The following is a 20,884-nucleotide window of genomic DNA, read 5'->3' as shown; positions in this document are numbered from 1 at the left end:
AATTTTTAGAGGTCTGAGGGCACTCATACAAGCTAGGGTTCAAAGGTCACTGTAACCCACCCATTCACACTGCTAACAGCAGGCAGTATTCCTGGGCTCATTGTACCACTTGGTGCTATATCAGCATCACCTCAAATGGGCCCATACCAAGGCACTCTATCTCCTCCCATCAGTTCTATCCCCCACTCATCTTTGGGAGAAAAATTTAACAAATATAATCACATTGAAAAAAAGTTTATTTATAAAAGTTCTAGCAGCAAGAACAGTAACAAAACAAAAGGAGAGACAGACAAACAAAACAAGAAGGAGGCTGTGTCTGTGGAACTTGTCTCAATTTTTTAATCAAGTTCCTTATACCGAGCAAACATGACTCTCCGCACAGCATCTCGGTAAGTCTCATTGGACTGTCTCTTGCTGGTTCTTCCTGGAGTCCCACCACTGGGCCCCCTCGTCCGGCATTCAGTCTGAAAAACAAAGACAAACAGTGACATGGGCACTATAAATTAATTAGTCTCAGGACTGGTCTCTGGCCACAAGCATTTGTGGACCAGTAAGGACAGAGTATGGGAGAATATTTTGGAAAGTTTAATTATTAAATACCCAAGATGAATAAGGAGGATGGTGACACTATGACCAAAGGATACAGGCTTTAATACCAGAGATATGAGAGGCTCTGTAGGAAAGAGAAGAGCCAATCTCCTATGGATGGCATTTTCAGAGGGGCACCAGGCCAATACAAAATGGGCAACACTCTCCCATATCATCATCTCTAAAGGCTCTTCTTGAGATCCAAGAGGCGGAGCTGTCTTCACTGGAACCAGAACTAACTTTATGCTCCACAAATTTTAGCCATCAAAGACCTCTCCTGATAATTCCTCTCAGAGATGACTTTGTATCTTTTATTGCTGGTTCCCTGGTCCCTTCTTAAATGATTTTTTAATCTCAAACTGCCTGAATCCCATCCTGCTCCATTGCTTACTATGTTTAAGAGTACAATGAGCTCTATTCCAACTTCTCCCTCTTTCCCCCCACCATGAACCAAATCACACAGAGCCTAGCATGCCTCACTATCATCCAGTGATCAAGACTGACAGGCTTCTCAGCTCTCATTCATCAGCAGTGGAGAAACCCCAGCTAAAATGCTAGGATACCATTCCAGGCCAGAGTGAGAGGAAGTTAAAAGTATATTACAAGTTCATGCCATACCAAACAAGATGGGAACCATTTTACCTCCTCTGCTGAAGCCAAGCCAGGCTGGCCATATCCTAGGCCCGTCCCCTTCCTCCAGCCAGTGACTTGCTGGACACAGCCTCCTTTGCTGCTACTGTCGATACCCACAGGTTTACAATCACTGCAAAAGAAGCAGGCATACTTAGATACCATCACTTTCAAAGTGCCCTGCTTGTGAGCCCAACCAATATAACATACTATTCTCTTGATTCAGATTTGCCTCCTATAAAGTATATTAAGCAATATTTCTGAGTGCCTAGAAACTATGCACCAGGCTTTGGCCTGGGGATAGAGAGATGATCAAGACTTGGTTCTGTTTGTGGAGAAGGATGTGAGAAGGGTAAATATGTTAACAAATGCCTATAGTACATTAAAGGGCTCAGCCATGAATGGGGGAACAGTGGATATCTGCTAGGGAACATGGTAGAGAAAATATAAACTCTGAATGGGCATTCCTGAAAATGATAGGAATTCCAACAAGACGGTACATCTGAATCAGGTCTTTACAATGATGAGTTTTGAGCAAGAAAAATAGTGGTAGGAAAAGACACAGCCAAGGAAGAGTCAAAGAACACAATTTGTCCAGGAGAGCATGAGAAGGAATTGACAAAGGTAAGGCTGCTAAGGACCAGACTGTGAAAAGCCTTGAACATTAAGCCAAATCACACTTCTGGACTTCATCCTTCATCCCAGACAAAGAAACCCTGGAGCCCAGGCCTCCTTTTAGGCAAGGTATATAGTCACAGGAAGGTAAGTTACAGGAGCAGATTTCTATTTATAAAGGTCATTTTGGTGATAGGGTAGAGAATGGAATGAGGAATAGAGGGAGCAAAGATTGGAAGTAAGGAGCCCAGTTTGGAGTTGAGCTGAAATGTGGGCAAGGAGATTAGAGATGTGACCACTAACTTGATAAAGGATATAAAGGAGGATGAATGGGTTAGACCAGGTATATGGTGATGTGATGATACCACAAATTGAAACAGGAACATTGAGGTTTAGCAGCTGTGCACTGGAGTATAATATGGAATATAATATTAAGTAAATGCTTAGGGTGAGGAGCATGAGAGGGGTCCAAGAATAGATGTCCAGGATGCACATGGAAATACAGATTTGGAGTTTAGAAAACAGACCTGGATTGGGAAGGGGATGGACTCAAGGGTCTTGTTAGCCTATTGGTAGTGGCTGAGGCCTGGGTACCTTAGACAGCCCAGGTCAAGAGGGTGCAGCAGCAAGAATAAAGGAACACTTAAGACATGGTCCTGGAGAACACCTGGACTTAACGCAGAAAAGGAAGAGGAGCAGGAAAGAAGTCTGAGAAAAAAGAGAGCCAGGAAAATGTGGTGTGAAGGGTGCTGAGAACAGAGAAGGATCATTTTCTTCACCCAGAAAAATCATCATCCCAACTGACTGAGTGGTCTTTCTCCTCCTCCTAGGGCTGACTCCTCTACCTTTGTCCTGGTTTAGTATATTCAAATTACAGAGAAGAAGCCCATCGATTCAGTGGTCCCACACAAGCTCTTCTTAAAAATGAAAATAAATTAGACTAGAATACAAAATCAGAGTACAATATACACAGTAAAAATATTATTTCAGGAACACGTCTTTTTTAATTCATACATACATGTATTCACACATGTGATAAAATGTAAATATATAACTCTTATTGTGGACTGTGGTCAAATAAGCTAGGATGCCAGAGTTCCAGTGTTCATTCAGTTTCCTCAGGGACCTTGTTCCATCTATCACCTCCCCTTTCCCATAGGCACAATCTTCCCAGGCTATTAGTTCTTTTGCTCATCAACATAGAGATTTGTTCAAGTCCCTCTTCTTCCTGTTCATGTACCTCTTATCACTCTTCTCTTTTCTCTCTTTCCTTCCAATGCCTTTACTGCTCATTATCATCCTCCCAGTCAACCAGTAGAAACTTGGGCATTTCAGTGACTTCCTCTTTCTCCAGACAACCAACTGATCCCCAAGACTGGCGGATTTGACACCTCTCTCTAATCCACTCCACTTTCCATACTCAAGGCATTCTCTCAGGCAATCACTATCTCTACCCTGAATCACAACAGAAGTTGCCTCAATAGTCTCTCTACAAATTTGTCTTCTGCACCATTACCAATCTCTCCAAAACACAAAAGCTATGACCACGACTAAGAGATTTCCGGTAAACCGAGATGATGGCATAATATGCTTCAGGGTAATATCTCCCCACAGAATTTTAAAACAACCAGCAAAAAATGGCTCCATTGTCCTCAAAACTCTAGAAAACAGTAAAGAGGTTATAGTAACTGGGCAAGTGCTGAATGAAGAAAAAACAGCTTGAAAAATAGTAGGTGAAGCTCATGGTGCCCTTGATAGCCCCTCCTCTCACCCTCTCCCTGGAGAGGTGTGAAGTCACCCTGTGCTCCAACTGTGGGGCCCTGGCCTTGTTCCAGAGGGAGAAGAGTAACCCTTACGCACATACCATGGTTCATGTGTGTCAGTGCCAATCTATCAGGCGTAAGATTAAAAGACCAAACCAGGAAACTTGACTCAAGTTTGCCCTCCCAGAATTTGTCTGGAAGTAAGAAAAGCAGTTTGCAGACAGCTAAAGCAGTGTGAGAAATAATTAGGTCAAAGCAGCCTGGGCAAAGTCTATTTCAAAGGGCATTGGGGGAAAGGGGCATTTGAATTCCTATAAACTGTGAATTCCTAAGGCCACAAAGAAGGAGGAGCCCAGGAGAAGAAGCAAGCTTCAAACAGTCTGTGAAAACACAAGAGAAGATTCTGTACTTCTCATTCACCTTGAACTGATCTTGATAGGAGGGCTAAGCTCTGAAGGAGACCACCAGCCAAAGCAGAGTCAATTTGCAAAGACTGAAAGGTGCTTTTTTGGCTTTGGTTTTTTTTTTGGTTTTGTTAGCTCCTGGCACTCAAGGAAATCTCTGTCATATCACTAATTGAATACACACTTAAGGAACAGATAGCTGAGGGATAAACTCCAGAATTAATACTTAAAATGTACTGTATGCAACCAAAAATTACAAGATAGACAAAGACACAGGAAATGATGGCCCATCCAAGGGAACAATATAAAAATCCAGAAACCATCAGTAAAAAGGACCAGACTCTGGATATTCCAGACAAAGACTTTTAAAAAGTGATCGTTAATATGCTTAGGGTGATAAAGGAAATCACAGAGCAAGAACTAAAATATATTAGGAAAAAAATGAATAAATAATGTGAGAACCTGTCTTCTTAGGGCTATGGGGAATAGGCTGCCAAAGAGTGCCATCTGCTGGGTAGGCCAGGAAAGTGCAGCCTTGGGGAGCTACAAAAAAAAAGGCTTCTTGGTATCTTTCCTGAACCTGTCCCCAGGGCCATTTGGAACTGGTCTGTGCCTGCTGTGTGAATCCCTGGCCCCTGTTTTGGCTGGAAGATACTTACAAAGCAAGCGTCAAAGAAATGTCTTAACACAAACCCAATCAACAACAAAATCCTAGACAAGAGAGAGAAACTGATATTTGGAATATTCTTATCAAGATAATCAGATGCCCAGATATCAACAAGAAATTACAAGTCATGCTGGGAAATAGGAAGATATGGCCTGGTCAAAGTAGTTTCTTAGACTTTACACCCAAAGCACACGCAACAAAAGAAAAAGAAATGGGAACTCCTTAAAACCGAATACTTCAGTGCTTTAGAGGACTTTGTCAATGGGAGAAAAGAAAAGAAAGAAAATGCTTGGAAACCACATACCTGATAAGGGTTTGATATCCAGAATATATAAAGAAATCCTACAACTCAACAAAAAAAACTTAAACAACCCAATTAAAAAACGGGCCAAAGACATGAACAGACATTTTTCCAGAGAGGAAATACAGATGGCTAAAAAGCACATGAAAAGATGCTCAGCTTCACTAGCTAGTAGGGAAATGAAAATCAAAACCACAATGAGATATCATCTCACATCTAGAATAGAGGCTATCAGACAAACAGGAAACAAGTGTTGGAGAAGATGTGGAGAAACTGGAACACTTACCCACTGCTGGTGGGATTGTAAAATGGTACAGTTGCTGCGGAGGGCAGTTTGGTGGTTTCTCAGGAAGCTAAATATAGACTTTCCTTACAACCTAGCAATCCCGCTACTTGGGATATACCCAGAAGATCTGAAAGCAGGGACAAGAACAGACATTTGCACACCGACGTTCATAGTAGCTTTGTTCACAATTGCCAAAAGAGGCAAGTGTCCATCAACAGATGAATGGATAAACAAAATGTGATATATAGATACAATGGAATATTATCCAGCGGTAAGAAGGAATGAAGTCCCAAAGCATGCAGCAACATGGATGAAACCTGAGGACATTATATTAAGTGAAATAAGTAAGACACAAAAGGAAAAATACTGTATAATCTCACTGATATTAACTAATTATAATATTTAAACTCATAAACAAAATGTAGAATATAGGTTACCAGGATATAGAATGAGGCTAAAGAATGGAGAGTGGTTGCTTAATATGTACACAATGTGTAACTAGGTTGAACTTAAATGTTTGGAAATGGATAGAGGTGATGGTAGCATGTTATTTTAACAATGATTAACAGTACTGAATGGTGTATGAATGTGGTAGAAAGAGGAAGTTTTAGAGTCATGGGAATGTATAACACAGTGAATCATGTGGTAGACAATGTCCGTGATTAATTGTACAAATATAAAAAAGTTCTTTCATGAACTAGAACTAATGTATGACACTAATACATGGAGTTATTAATAGAGGGATATATGGGAAAAGTAGTACCTATTGCAAACTATGGACTGTTGTTAACAGTAATATTTTAATATTCTTTCATCAACAGTAACCATACTATGGGTCAATAACAGGGGGAGCTAAGGGGTATGGGAGGATTTCCGTTTTGTTTTTATTTCTTTCCTGGAATAATGAAAATGTTCTAAAATTGATCATGGGGATATATGCACAACTATGTGAAGATACTGTGAGCCAGTGATATATGTATGCTATGGATAGTTTGTTTGGTCTGTGAATATATCTCAATAGAACTGCATAAAAAGTTACAGACCAATATCCTTACCAATATAACGCAGAAATCCTCAACAAAGTACTAGCAAACCGAATTCAACAGTGCATTAATAGAATCATACATCATGATCAAGTAGGATTTATCCCAGGTATACAAGGGTAGTTCAATATAAGCAAATCAATTAATGTAATATGCCACCATTAATAGATTCAAGGGAAAAAAAGACACGATCTTCTCAATGGATATAGAAAAGACAAGTGACAAAATCCAGCACCCTTTCTTTTATTTTTAATTTTTTAAAAATTAAATTCAGTTTTATTGAGATATATTCACATATCATACAATCATCCATGGTGTACAATCAACTGTTCACAGTACCACCATATAGTTATGCATTCATCACCCCCATCTATTTTTGAACATTTTCCTTACAACCAGAAAGAGAAAGAATGAGAAATAAAAGTAAAAAATAACACCCAAATCATCCCCCTCATCTCACCCTATTTTTCATTTAGTTTTTGTCCCCATTTTTCTACTCATCCATCCATACACTGGATAAAAGGAGTGCGATCCACAATGTTGTCACAAACACACTGTCCCCCATTGTAAGCTACTTTGTTACACAATCGTCTTCAAGGCTATGGGGTTGGAGTTTGATAGTTTCAGGTATTTACTTCTAACTATTCCAATACATTAAAACCTAAAAAGGGTTATCTATATAGTACTTAAGAATGTCCACCAGAGTGACCTCTCGACTCCATCTGAAATCTCTCAGCCAGTGAAACTTGATTTAGTTTCATTTCGCATCTTCCTTTTGGTCAAGAAGATGTTCTCAATCCCACGATGCTGGGTCCAGATTCATCCCCGGGAGTCATATCCTGCGTTGCCAGGGAGATTTATGTCCCTGGGAGTTGGGTTCCACATAGTGGGGAGGACAGTGAGTTCACCTGCCAAGTTGGCTTAGCTAGAGAGAGAGGGCCACATCTGAGCAACAAAGAGGTACTCAAGGGGACACTCTCAGGCACAATTATAAGCAGGTATAATCTCTCCTTTGCAGTAAGGAGCTTCATAAGGGCAAGCCCCTAGACAGAGGGCTCGCATACCAAACCGTCAGTCCTCAATGTTTGTGAGAACATCAGCAACAATCCAGGTGAGGAAGTCCATTATTCCTGGCTCCTCAGGGGCGGCCCTGCATATATATTTTTATTCTCTGCCCTAATTACTTTGGGATGTGTTGCTATTTCACTCTAACCTATAAAAACCTACCATATCTCACTTCCTATTCAAAGTTCCATGTAATTATGGTGTTTGAACAAACTGACTGTAGAAGTTACATTGTTTAGAAAATATAGATCCTGCACCAAATAAACATCTCTTCTTTTGGTCTCACATGAAGCTGAAGTTTTAAAACAGTCAGTTTTGACCTTTACCCTTTGGCCCAATTTGCCCGTCTTAACCAGATCTCCTTCATTCATATCCCTAATTGAAGTCTGGGCTCTTTTTCAGTTTTTTTTTTTTTAACAGTTGCTATATAAGCTAATACTGGCATTCATATCTGCCAAGCTCTAGCTCTGAGTTTCAGGTGTCCCACAGATACCCAACGTTTCAGAGACCGATCAGGTTATACACAAAGGGATCAGCATCTCAGAGTTTGGAGACAGCCATTACAATTCAGGAATAGAGTTGACTGCTGTAAGAGCTTACAGTCTAGGGACCATTACAGTAATCGTTCCCCTGATAGGCTGTGCTCTAAGATACGAGTCTGAGTTTACACATTGTAGTTAGTCAATATTGGTGAGGCATTATAATTTTTGCCTTTGTTTCTGGCGTACTTCACTCAAAATGTGGTCTACAGGATCCATTCACCTCGTTGGGTGTCTCACAGCCTCACTCCTTCTCATAGTTGCTCAATATTCCATTGTATGCGTACACCACAGTTCACCATTCTGTTCCTCAGTACATGTACTCTTAGGCCACCTCCACCCGTTGCAAATCATGAATACTGCCTCCATAAACACCAGTATGCAAATGTCCATTCATGTCTCTACTCTCAGATCTTCCAAGAACATACCCCATAATGAGGTTGCAGGACCTTATGGCCCCCACATATTTAGCTTCTTGTGGAACCACCACACTGACCTCCAGAAAGGTTACACCATTCTGCCTCATCAACAGTAAATAGGCACATCCCTCTCTCCATGTTTTCTCCAGCACTTTTATTCCTATTTATAATTTTTCCTACAATTTTATAGAGATATTCACATACCATACAATTATCCACAGTGTACAATCAGTTGTTCATGTTATCACCATACAGCTGAACATTTATCCCTACAGTCAGCACTTGAACATATTGATTACTATGAAAAAAAGTGTTTTTTTTTTTAGCAAGTAATAAAAAAGATAATAAAAAGAAAAATAAAATGTCATACAATACAATAGTAAGGATAGACAACACCACCACTACCAAGAATCCCATATCCCTCCCTTATATCCCCCTCTCTTACACATTTAGCTTTGGTATATTGCCTTTGTTACATTTAATGGAAGCATATTACACTGTTACTGTTGACCATAGTCTCCAGTTTGCTTTGATTGTGTTTCTTCCCCAATGCCATCCCTTTTTCAACACTCTGCATGGTTGACATTCATTTGTTCTGCCACATGTAAAAACATTTTTATATTTGTACATTTAGTAACAGTCATTGGCCACTCCAGTTTTTGCCAAGTTATACAGTCCCAGTCTTTATCATCTATCTTTACCTCTGGTGTCATACATTCCCCTATCCTACCTCTTTCAGCTTTACTCACAGACATCTTTGTTCAATATACTTATAATATTGTGCTACCATCACACAGTATTATGCTATCTATTTCTGGATCTATACAATCAATCCTACTGAACATTCTGTAGTCCTTCAGCATCAAATGCCCAATCCCTACCCTCTTTCTGTCTCCTGATAGCCTGTGTTATTAGCTTTTAACTCTTAAAGTTTGCTCATTAATGTTAGTTCATATTAGTGAGACCATACAGCATTTGTTCTTTTGTTTCTGGCTAACTTCACTCAACATAATGTCCTCAAGATGCATCCATGTTATTAGATGTTCCATGTCTTTGTTCTGTCTTACAGCTGCATAATATTCCATTGTGTGTATACACCACAGTTTGTTTATCCACTCGTTCATTGATGGACTTTGGGTGTTTCCATCTTTTGGCAATTGTGAATAATGCCCAATAAACATCGGTTTACAAATGTCTGTTTGTGTTTTAACTTTTGGTTCCTCTGAGTATATACCTAGCAACGGAATAGCTGGGTCATATGGCAGATCTATATTTAGCTCCCTGAGGAACCTCCACACTTCTTCAAGAGTGGTTGCACCATTCTACATTCACACCAATAATGAATAAGTTGTCTCTTTCTCCACATCTTCTCCAGCACCTATAATTTTCTGTTTTTTGGATAACGGCCATTCTGGTAGGTATGAAATTATATCTCATTGCTGTTTTGATTTGCATTTCCCTAACAGCCAGTGAAGTTGAACATTTTTTTCATATGCTTTTGAGCCATTTGTATTTCCTCTTCAGAAAAGTGTCTGTCCATGTCCTTTGCCCATTTTTTAATTGGGTTGTCTTTCTGTTGTTGAGTTGTAGGATCCCTTTATATATTTGGGATATTAAACCCTTATCTGATATGTGGTTTCCAAATATCATCTCCCACTTTCTGACAAAGTCCTTTGATGTACAAATGTGTTTAATTTTGAGGAGATCCCATTTGTCTATTTGTTCTTTGGTTGCTTGTGCTTTGGGCTAGCACCCCTTCTTGACAAAAACACTTGGAAAACTAGGAAAAGAAAGAAACTTCCTCAAAATGATAAAGGGCCGATATGAGAAACCCACTGTTAACATCATACTCAATGGTGAAAGACTGAAAGCTTTCCCTCTAAGATCAGGAACAAGACAAGGATGCCCACTGACACCATGGTTATTCAGCATTGTAATGAAGTTCTAGCCAGAGCAATTAGGCAAGAAGAAGAAATAAGGCATCTGTGCCAGTTTGGATGTATTATGCCCCCCAAAACACCATTATCTTTGATGCAGTCTTGTGGGGGTAGACATATTAGTGTTGATTAGATTGGAATCCTTTGATTGTATGTTTCCATGGAGATGTGACTCAATCAACTGTGAGTGAAACGTTTGATTGGATAATTTCCATGGAGATGTCACCCTGCCCATTCAGGGTGGGTGTTAGCTGGATCACTGGAGTTGTATAAAGGCGTTCACAGACAAGGACCTCAGAGCAGCTGTGAGTGACATCTTGGAGAGCAACTGAGAGTGACATTTTGGAGAGAAGCTGCAGCTAAGAGAGGACAAAACGCCCCAAGAGCAACATTTTGGGGAATGCCGTTTTGAAACGCAACCTGGGAGCAAGCAGACACCAGCCACGTGCCTTCCTCCAGTGAAGGTACCTGTTGTTGATGCCTTACCTTGAACACTTTATGTCCTTAAGACTGTAACTTTATAACCAAATAAACCCCCTTTATAAAAGCCAGTCCATTTCTGGTACTTTGCTTAAGGGCAGCATTAGCAAACTAAATTGGAAAGGATCCTATATATAGAAAATTCTGAAAAATCCACAAAAAAGCTCCTAGCACTAATAAAAAAATACAGCAAAGGGGCAGGGTATGAGATCAATACCCCCAAATCAGTAGTGTTTCTATATATACTAGTAATGAATGATGTGAAAACGAAATCAAGGAAAAAGTTTCATTTCCAATAGCAACTAAAACAATCAAATATCTTGGAATAAATCAAACCAAGGATATAAAGGACTTATACACAGAAAACTACAAATCATTACTAAAAGAAATCAAAGAGGACGTAAATAAATGGAAAAGAAATCAAAGAGGACCCAAATAAATGGAGGCACATTCCCTTTCCATGGACTGGAAGACTACTGATAAGATGTCAATTCTACCCAAAGCAATTTACAGCTTCAACGCAATCCCAATAAAGATTCTAACAATCTTCTTTGCAGAAATGGAAAAGTCAAATATCATATTTATATGGAAGGGTAAAGGACACCAAATAGCCCAAGCCATCTTGAAAAAGAACAAAGTTGGAGGACTCACATTTCCTGATTTTAAAACTTATTCCAAGCCACAGTAATCAAAATAGCATGGTACTGGCACAAGGATAGACATTTATACCAATGGAATCTAAGAGAGTTCAGAAATCAACCCTCACTTCTATGGCCAACTGATTTTTGACAAGGGGGCAAAGACCATTCAATTGAGAAAGGATAGTCTCTTCAGCAAATGGTGCCAGGAAAATTGTATCTCCATTTGTGACAGAATGAAGAAGGCTACCTACCTCACACCAAATAAAATCAACTCAAAGTGGATCAAAGACCTAAATACAAGAGCTAGAACTACCAAGCTCCTAGAAGAAAACACAGGGAAGCATCTTCAGGACCTTGTATTAGGCAATGATTTCTTAAGACTCTACACCCAAAGCAACAAGCAACAAAAGAAAAACAGATAAATAGGACTTCATCAAAATTAAAAACTTTACCTTGAAGGACTTTATCACTGAAGTAAAAAGACAACCTACAGAATGAGAGAAAATGTTTGGAAACTACATATCTGATAAGTGTTTAATATCCAGAATAGATATAAAAAAACTCTTACAACTCAACAACAAAAAGACAAACAACCGAATTAAATAAAGGGCAAAGGATCTGAATAGACATTTCTCCAACAAAGATAAACAAATGGTCAAAAAGTACATGAAAAGGTGCTTAACATCATTCGCTATTACGGAAATGCAAATCAAAATCAAAATGAGATACCATTTCACTTCCACTACAATAACTACTATTTAAAAAATGGAAAATAAGTGTTGCAGAGGATGTGGAGAAATAGGAACATTTATTCATTGTTGGTGCAGCTACTGTGGAAGACAGTTTGGCAGTTCCTTATAAAGTTAAACTTAGAATGATCACATGATCTGGCAATCCCACTTCTAGGTATATACACAAAAGAACTGAAAGCAGGGACCCAAAAAGATACTTGCACACTGGTGCTCATAGCAGCATTATTCACAATTGCTAAAAGAGGGACGCAACTCAAGTGTCCATCAACTGATGAATGGATAAACAAAATATGGGGTATACCTACAATGGAGTATTATTCATCCACAGAAGGGGAATTAAGTTCTGAGACATGGGACTGCATGGATGCATTTTGAAGACATCGTGTTGAGTCAAATAAGCCAGATACAAAGGGACAAATAAATTGTATAATCTCACTGATATAAAATTATTAGAATAAATAAATTCAGAGCCAGAAACTAGAATACAGGTTACCAGGGACAGGAGCAAGGGTAGGGAAGGGGGAGTTAATGCTGAAATTGTACAGTTTCTGTTTGGGATGTTGGAAAAGTTTTGGTAATGGATGGTGGTGATGGTAGCACAACATTGTGAACATAATTAATAACACTGAATTATATATTTGAATGTGGTTAAAAAGGGAAATTTTAGTTTGTATATATTTTACTAGAAAAATTTTATTTACTAACCATAGCACTGTAAACACAAATAGTGAACCCTAATGTAACCCACAGACTATAGTTAATAGTACAATTATGGTAATATTCATTCATCAGTTGTACCAAATATACCCCAGTAATGTATCTCCATTTGTGACAGAATGAAGAAGGCTACCTACCTCACACCAAATAAAATCAACTCAAAGTGGATCAAAGACCTAAATACAAGAGCTAGAACTACCAAGCTCCTAGAAGAAAACACAGGGAAGCATCTTCAGGACCTTGTATTAGGCAATGATTTCTTAAGACTCTACACCCAAAGCAACAAGCAACAAAAGAAAAGCAGATAAATTGGACTTCATCAAAATTAAAAATGCAAAGTGTTAATAATGGGGGTGGGGTAGGGTAATATGGGAGCTCTGTATTTTCTGCATGTTTTTCTATAAACCTACAACTTCTCTAAAAAAACCCAACCAACCGCCACCACCAATAAAACACCATTCCACAACCTCCTGCTGCCTTTGGCATGGTATTCAAGGTGTATGAACTTCACAAACTGGTCAGCCTCATCCCGTCACAGAATAAAGCCCCAACCTTCAGCCCCATCAAGCTACTTCCAACTATTCAAATGCATCATGTGCTCTCCCTTTTTCATTTACGGTATATGCAGTTCCCTTCAATTGAAATGCCTTTCCCTTCCCCACTGGATTTCTGGGTGCATGCTAAAAGACACAGCATCAGTTAAGCCTTTCCTATTCTGTGCTCATACAGTCCCGTCTTGTTCACCTGAGTAGTCTCTAAACTTAGTGCAGTGCCTGTACATAGTGGGTTATCATCGAATTTTGTATAATTATGAGCTTGCCAGTTGAGAACTATCTGACTGGAAACAAGTATAGGAGACTAAAGATCATTCATCTGTATCACTATCCAACCACTTATTTAGCACCCATGTGTGAGAATGGAGGTTCCCTAGAGAAAATCCTGAGTATTACATTCTTATCAGCTCCTTAAGTAGGGTGGCAGCATTACTAATAAGGAGAGAAAGGGTTCCTGACCACACACTCCAGACATGGCTTTGAATAGCTGAACCAGTCAGCCACCTTTACATGCAAACACACACATTCCCTGTGTAAGGACAAGTGGCCAAAAGGCCGGGTTGAACCTGCAAGTTCAAGGAGTTCAGAGAGAACCTGTTCCTGATAACCTCACCTCTCAAGGGAGAATCAGCAGCAGAATGGGAAAATGAGAGTTTTACCATTAGGCCTTCAGGCCTGGGCTAAGCAAAAAATTCCTGGCTTACCTGTCAGTTTCCCTGGAGTATTTAATCCGTTTCCTTTCTGGAGGGTCAAAAGATTGGAGTTTTTCCCTGTGATCACTTCCTCTTTCTTTAAACTTGCCCTGTTGGTAAGCAGAAGAGCAGATCTGAGCTTCCTATCCATGGTGAGCAGAGGCTAAGTAGGCTTTTTACCCCACTCTGATATTTCTTTTAATGTCAAGGGAATCAAATTGTTATAATCCCTAGGATTATAACATGTAGTCTTCTTCAGAAAGCAAAGCAGTGATTTCTCTGACTGGTAAATATGGGAAAAAATAAGCTGGAATGTCTGGCTCAGCTGTCTTTTCTTCCTCTGAGGATTTTTCACTATCCCATAAGATCTGTCCCCATCTACCTGGCTCTCACATGAAGTTACTCTCTGCAACTTAGTCTCTAACAGTAACAGATGTTATTTCAGCAGCCCTATTCACCCACACACCTCTTCACCTCTTTAATTTTCTCAAATGATTCAAATCCTGGGCAGGAAAGAAGGGTGTTATTTATTGGGCTCACCTGGGAACCCCAAAGTCACCTTTTTAAAACAATAAGAACTTTAAGTATAATTTATAAACAATAAAATGCAACCATTGTAATGCAAGGTTTGCTGAATTTTAAGAAAAATATACCAAAGGGTATATACCACCTTATAGAGCCTCTTTGTTCTCTGCTATCCTAAAAGGAGATCACAGCCTACACAAAGTCTACACCAGAAAGCAGTAACAGGTCAGCAAAGTTTACCTCCCGCTCTCTCCTCTCCAGATAGGCCAGCTCCTGCTCAGACTGTTTTATCTTCCGGTGGATTTCCAGGTTTTGCTGAGAAGAGAGGGAGTTCCATGAGTACAGGTCTAGAAAAAGTGGGTCCTAGAAATGCCTCTAGGCCTTTCCTGATGGCTGCTTTGGGAACATAGCTCCTTCCACTGACCAAACCTCTTAAATAATCCCTGGACCCTGCAAGCAAGTACCTTGCTTTAGCCAGTGAAAACCCAGGATCTAATGCTGGCTTCACAGATTAGTTATGCATGTGGCACAAAAGGGAACTTCATTCTCCTCTCCTCCAAAATGTGGAAGACAAAAACCTGGTGTATACCTCTTTATCTAAGGTAAAAATCATCGAAGAGGGGATTTCAGCACACCAGTGAAGAAAACCAAATGCCCATTCTATTCTCCTTGCTTACACCACCACCATCTACCATCCACCATCCTCTGATGCTATTCACTCTTTCAAGCCACCAGAGAACCATGAAAAGGAGCCCTGGAAAAAGCCGACTGCTCTGAGAGTCCCATAATGCCCTTGGGAATTGTTAGGAGACCAGAGTAGCTAATGTGTGCAAAGGTGATTCTTTGCATTGGATCAACCTAAGGAAAGGAAAACTGTTACAGTCTACTTTCCACTGTTCTAGTGCCAGTTCAGTTGGTGGATTTATCAGACAACAAGCTCCTCTTTCCTGACAACTACTTTTTTATCTCTTTAACCGTTTACTAGCATTTTTGCAAGGGAGCTCAAATCCAAATATGTCTGTCAGTCTTATGACTCAAAATCACAGAAGGTCAAAGGGTCTTGGGAGGTAGTCTGTTCAGGGATTGTCAGGGGGACCTTCTTGGTGACCTAGAAACTTTGCAGAGCTAGCTTCAGAGGCAGCTGGGAGAAGAGGTCTGCATGTTACTAAAGGCAGACATTCTTGGCTTTCAGCTACATAAGCCTGGGTTGCATGCTGAGACAGTCTAAATCCAACTTCCTCACCTGCTCTTGCAATGTCTGCTGAACAAGGAATGTGAAATGAATTCCTCTGTATTAAGACTAAGGGTTCAACTAGGCACTTATTTGTCTATAATTTGATTTCTTGGTTAGTATATATAAATGGAAGGACTGCAGGAGTGAACCAATGTGTATCAGTTTAACACATACCAGTAATTCGCTACATGAAGAGATGGCAGATTTGACTCACCTTTGGGGAAAACTGCACACTGTCAGAGCTGGAGGGAACCAGATGAAGCTACCAAATACCGAAGAGCATGGGCTTATCTGAAGTCAAATTGTTAGGTTAATAGCAAAGGTAAGATGAGAAACCCAACAAGTGACTTCCTACTTCATTACCCCTTCTCCTCCTATCTTCAGCAGATCCTCTATTTGTGCTGCACCAGCTACAACTATGCCTTGGTTCTATCTACACACTGAAGCTCTTTGAAGATGGGCACAGCCCTTAATGCTAAGTAACCCATGAACAAAAAGTCAAGTAACAATTCATTCTAGAACTGGAATAATTAGAGAACCTATAGATGATGTGGACTGAGGAAGGAGAGCATAAGCTTCTTTATTCCCTGCAATGTCCATAAAAGATAAGAGTCAGAAGTTTGGAAGGTTAGGGTCCCTTCCCTTAATACCTTGTGAAGGTCTGAGAGCTGCTGGTGTTTGATCAGAACTTCCTTATTGGGAAATTGCCTTCTGCAGAGCAGACAAGCTAGTTTATTCCAGTCCGTAAGTTTTTCTTCTTCATTCTCCTTCTTGGTCAGTTCTTCCCGCTGCTGGGGTTGCACTGTGCGAGGCTGCGGAGGAAGGGCCTGCTCCTCCTCCTCTTCTTCCTCCTCATAGTCACTGTCTCCTCCATATTCACCCAGGAGGCCAATCAGTGGGTTTACCACCTTAGGCTGGAAGGAGAAGGGTAGGGATTATCACCAAACTCAACCCATATTTTGGAGCCTGTTTTCTGGATATCCTGGTCATCATTATAGTTTGCCTGCTTTCTTCTCTTTCCATTGGAATAATGAAAACTAGGTTCAAAATGCACCCTCTGACCACACAGCACATTTCTCAGATGGAAGCAATATAGCTCCAGAGTGTGATCTTGTTTCTTGCTCAGAGATAAGCCAGAGAGATTCCCTTAGAAGTGACTCTAGCCACAGAACAGTGAGGAGAAGAAGAAAACAGTTGAAAGTTGGCATAAAAAATAAGGAAAGAGTTAAAAAGTTACAAGTTATAAAGAGGAAGAGGTAAGAAACACCTTCGAGTCATTGTAATCCACGGAGGAAAGGAAAGATAGCTATTGTTATGATACTGCTACTGATGATTTGAAATTATACTGGATTTCAAGTCCATTGTTTACCCTTGTAACAAAAATTTAGGAAGGGGACTAAAAGCAACTAAAAGATAAGCATCCATATGAGGGGTGACAATGGGATTGGGAAAGCCATAAGGACCACACTCCACTTTGTCTAGTTTATGGATGGATGTGTAGAAAAATAGGGGAAGGAAACAAACAGACAAAGGTACCCAGTGTTCTTTTTTACTTCAATTGCTCTTTTTCACTCTAATTATTATTCTTGTTATTTTTGTATGTGTACTAATGAAGGTGTCAGGGATTGATTTAGGTGATGAATGTACATCTATGTAATGGTACTGTAAACAATCGAAAGTACAATTTGTTTTGTATGACTGCGTGGTATGTGAATATATCTCAATAAAATGATGATTAAAAAAAAAAAAAAAGATAAGCATCCAGGTTAACAGAACCAACTGCTAAGAAAGGTAAATGCAAAAGGAATGGTTAGAATAGATGCTATGATGAACTGACTTGATGTGGTGTATGCAGAGTATTAATCAGGAGCTTATAGGAACTGTTAAATAATGATGCATGGTTATTGGTCTATGATCAATCAAAATGAAAAAATTAAGCATGGTGTGGTGGTTTGGAACTGTATGTACTCAAGAAAATCAGGTTCTTAAAGCTAACTCATTCCTATGGGTGTAAACCTATTTTAAGTAGGACCTTTCGATTAGGTTACTTCAGTTAAGGTGTGGCCCAGGGTGGGTCTTAGTCTTCTTAGTGGAGTCGTTCATAAGCTGAAAGTCAACATAAACTGGAAGATAAGGGAGAGATCAGCAGATGCCACCAGGTACCAGAGGAATCCAGGATCACTGGCAGTCAGTCTCTGGGAAAAACCTCTTTATGATGCCTAGATTTGGACATTTTCATAGCATCAAAACTAAGCTTGTAAGCTAATAAATTTCCATAGTTAAAACCAACACATTTCATGGTATCTGCTTTGAGCAGCTTAGCAAACTAAAACACATGGTCGTTACTGTTATACATTTGTATTCAGTCAGAATTACCTATGATTAGATTGAGATGATTACTTCAAGGAACCTAAAAATGAGTACAGGCAGACAAACCATAATAATGACCATGCATTTCACATCTAAGGATTCTTAAACAGCACCAAAGGGTAGGAAACATTAGGGTCAAGAAAATGGGTTTCCCATGTCATTTAGAGAAGAATTAGCAGGACCAAGACTATAGCTTAGTAAGGGCCAGGCAACCCCTTGTCTGGTGGGAATAGTGCAGAGTGGAGATAAAAAGGACAAATAATTGTCTCTGATTCTCTATTAATACCCCATTAGCAGATAGAAAAATTTACCCTATGCTTATACTTAACCCTTGTTTCTAAGATACAGAGAGCTGAAGGACCAAATTCAGAGTGAAACATCAGCCTTAGAGCTTTTTTTCTCACCTGGAACCAAAACCAGCCCCAGCCCTAGCCCCAGGCATCAGTGCCAGCCTTACTGGAGGGGGACTCTCTTCTTTCTTCACTATGGGAGGCAGGGGCTTCTTAAAGACATCCTCTGGGGAAGGCTTCCCCTCAATGGCATTTTCCTGAAACTGAACAAATCCAGAAGTAACTCATATGATACTCACAAAAAACTGGATTAAGAATTAACCCTGTTGAAATTAGGCTGATTTTCCAAACCCCATAATTTACTGTTGCTATAGTGATTATGAAATAAAGAGCTTTTTAAAAAAGAACTTTTTTTGTTTTTTAAAAGATGAGGCATTTGTATACATTATGTCCTTCAGCCTTCACTGCAATCCTCCCACAGAGACATTGATAATCTCATTTTACAAATGATTAGGAATAGGGCTATAAAGATTTAGTAGCAGAAGCAGAATCCAAATATTAAGCCCATATGACTCTAAAGTCTAAGTTCTTGTATGCTTGGAATGTTTCAATAAACCTTTAACTGCTTTAATAAAAAAAATTAAAATCTAAGTTCTTAGTCATATATATTTTCTCTATGCTTTTATACCCATAGTCTCTCTCTGTATCTCTCTATATACAAACAACGAGAAGTATTAGAAGGAACAAAAAAGTGAATTATGAACTGATCCACAGCAAATTCATCCATGTTCACTAATCCAAAACTGGTGTCAGGGTAAATCAATATAATCTTTTGGAAAATATTTTATATGATATGTAAAAATGTTTATCATATTTGACTCTGAAAATACACATCCTGAAGGAGAAACACAAATAAAATGTTAAATGCTGCATTGTAACAGTATGGGATTAGAAACAGAGTAGACAAGCAATGCGAGAATGATGAAAAAAAACGAGGGCAGAGTTTTACTGTGAATTTTTACCATAGAGATATTAAAAAGAGCTGAGTCACTTAGTTCTACCATCCATAGATTTCACATCTGTAAAACGGAGAGTTACCACGGGGGCATAGGGGCAGGGAGATTGCCTGTACTAGTAATTAAGCATACTTTTTAAAGGACAGCAGACCTATAAGTCCTCCTACCCTTGTCATGCCTCTGTCTTTTTTCTCCTTGCTCTCTCTTTTGGATGTTTCCTTCTTGGCACTTGACTTTCCTTGACTTGTGGGTTTCTTTTCCTTGATCTCATCATCTTCAGGTGATCCAGGGTCCTGGGGCACATAGACTTCTTGCTGTGACACAGGGGAAAACAGGTAAATCTATAGAATGTTTCACTTTCTCAGCAATTCTAGGTTTAAGCAGCGCAGTTCACTTTGGGAACAGCTCTTTGACTCACAAGCCTAAAAAGAGTCTATGTCAAAGAATCAAAACCCATTCCAGGGACCCAGGACACATCTAGACTATACAATGCCCACTTTTTCAAGAGCAGCACTGTTCTTACTTGTAATGCCACAAGGCATTGATTTTTCATATAGGCTATATATAAAGATGTATTGTCAATATCTTTAAAATCCACCTGAATAAATAAAACTCAATACAAGATCTGGCCTTTTAAAAATACCAGATTAGATATGAGGTACAGAGAGTACAACAGTCAGAGCAGTTGTCCAGAATGGAAAGACAGGCTGTTTCCACAGACTTAAACTTTTCCACTTTTCATGCAATTAGCATCCAGAGAAACAAGCAAAAAAAAATCTTGACATAACAAATTACAGGTGCTTTTCTCAAAAGAATCATTAACAAAGCAAACAAAGTCAAAAATTCACCTGGGTGTTAGGGTCATAGTAAGTTCCTGCCAAGGGGTCATAATAATATCCAGTAGCAGAATCATATATGTAGCAGTCAGATGATGCTAAAGGAAATGAAACCAGAGCTAAAATTAGTCTCTGTCTAAATGCAGTCTTTGCTGGGGGCTCATTAAGAACAATCCAAGAACAAGGCTGGCCAACCCAAACAGCTGCAAAACCTGCAAACGGTGCTCTCTCTGGATGAGCACTGCCAGTCAACAGTGTCTCTTGTTTATTATTTGCTTGGGGAGAAGAGGGGGGAAATCTCTCAAGTCAACTTTGTGATCATAGGGATTTTAAGTAATAAGGAGCAAGTTAAACCAAAAAGAACAATAGAAATAAAACAAAGATCACTTACACTGCTGGCTTTGTCGATTTGTATCTGAAGACCAGTCTGAATTTCTGCCACCTCCCCTCCTATCTCGGAAATATTTTTTACCCTATTACAGAATGGCAAGTTAAAATTATGGAACTCAAAACCCAACTG

At 39.5% G+C, this 20,884-nt stretch overlaps 1 protein-coding gene across 1 annotated transcript in view; it reads right to left on the bottom strand.

Moving 5' to 3' along the window:
- Window positions 1–218: 218 nt before the first annotated feature.
- The window catches only part of RBM6 (RNA binding motif protein 6), a 149,601-nt gene continuing 128,935 nt past the window's right edge, over window positions 219–20,884 (bottom strand). The window contains 9 exon segments of the mRNA XM_037850977.1: window positions 219–464; window positions 1,231–1,351; window positions 14,106–14,203; window positions 14,859–14,933; window positions 16,503–16,766; window positions 18,680–18,775; window positions 19,696–19,842; window positions 20,377–20,462; window positions 20,756–20,837. Of these exon segments, the coding sequence (XP_037706905.1) occupies window positions 339–464; window positions 1,231–1,351; window positions 14,106–14,203; window positions 14,859–14,933; window positions 16,503–16,766; window positions 18,680–18,775; window positions 19,696–19,842; window positions 20,377–20,462; window positions 20,756–20,837 (1,095 nt within the window). The 3' untranslated portion in view covers window positions 219–338.

Source organism: Choloepus didactylus, chromosome 1 (assembly GCF_015220235.1).
Source record: "Choloepus didactylus isolate mChoDid1 chromosome 1, mChoDid1.pri, whole genome shotgun sequence".
NCBI classification, from domain to species: Eukaryota; Metazoa; Chordata; class Mammalia; order Pilosa; family Megalonychidae; genus Choloepus; species Choloepus didactylus.
This window is presented reverse-complemented; position numbering and strand designations above follow the sequence as displayed.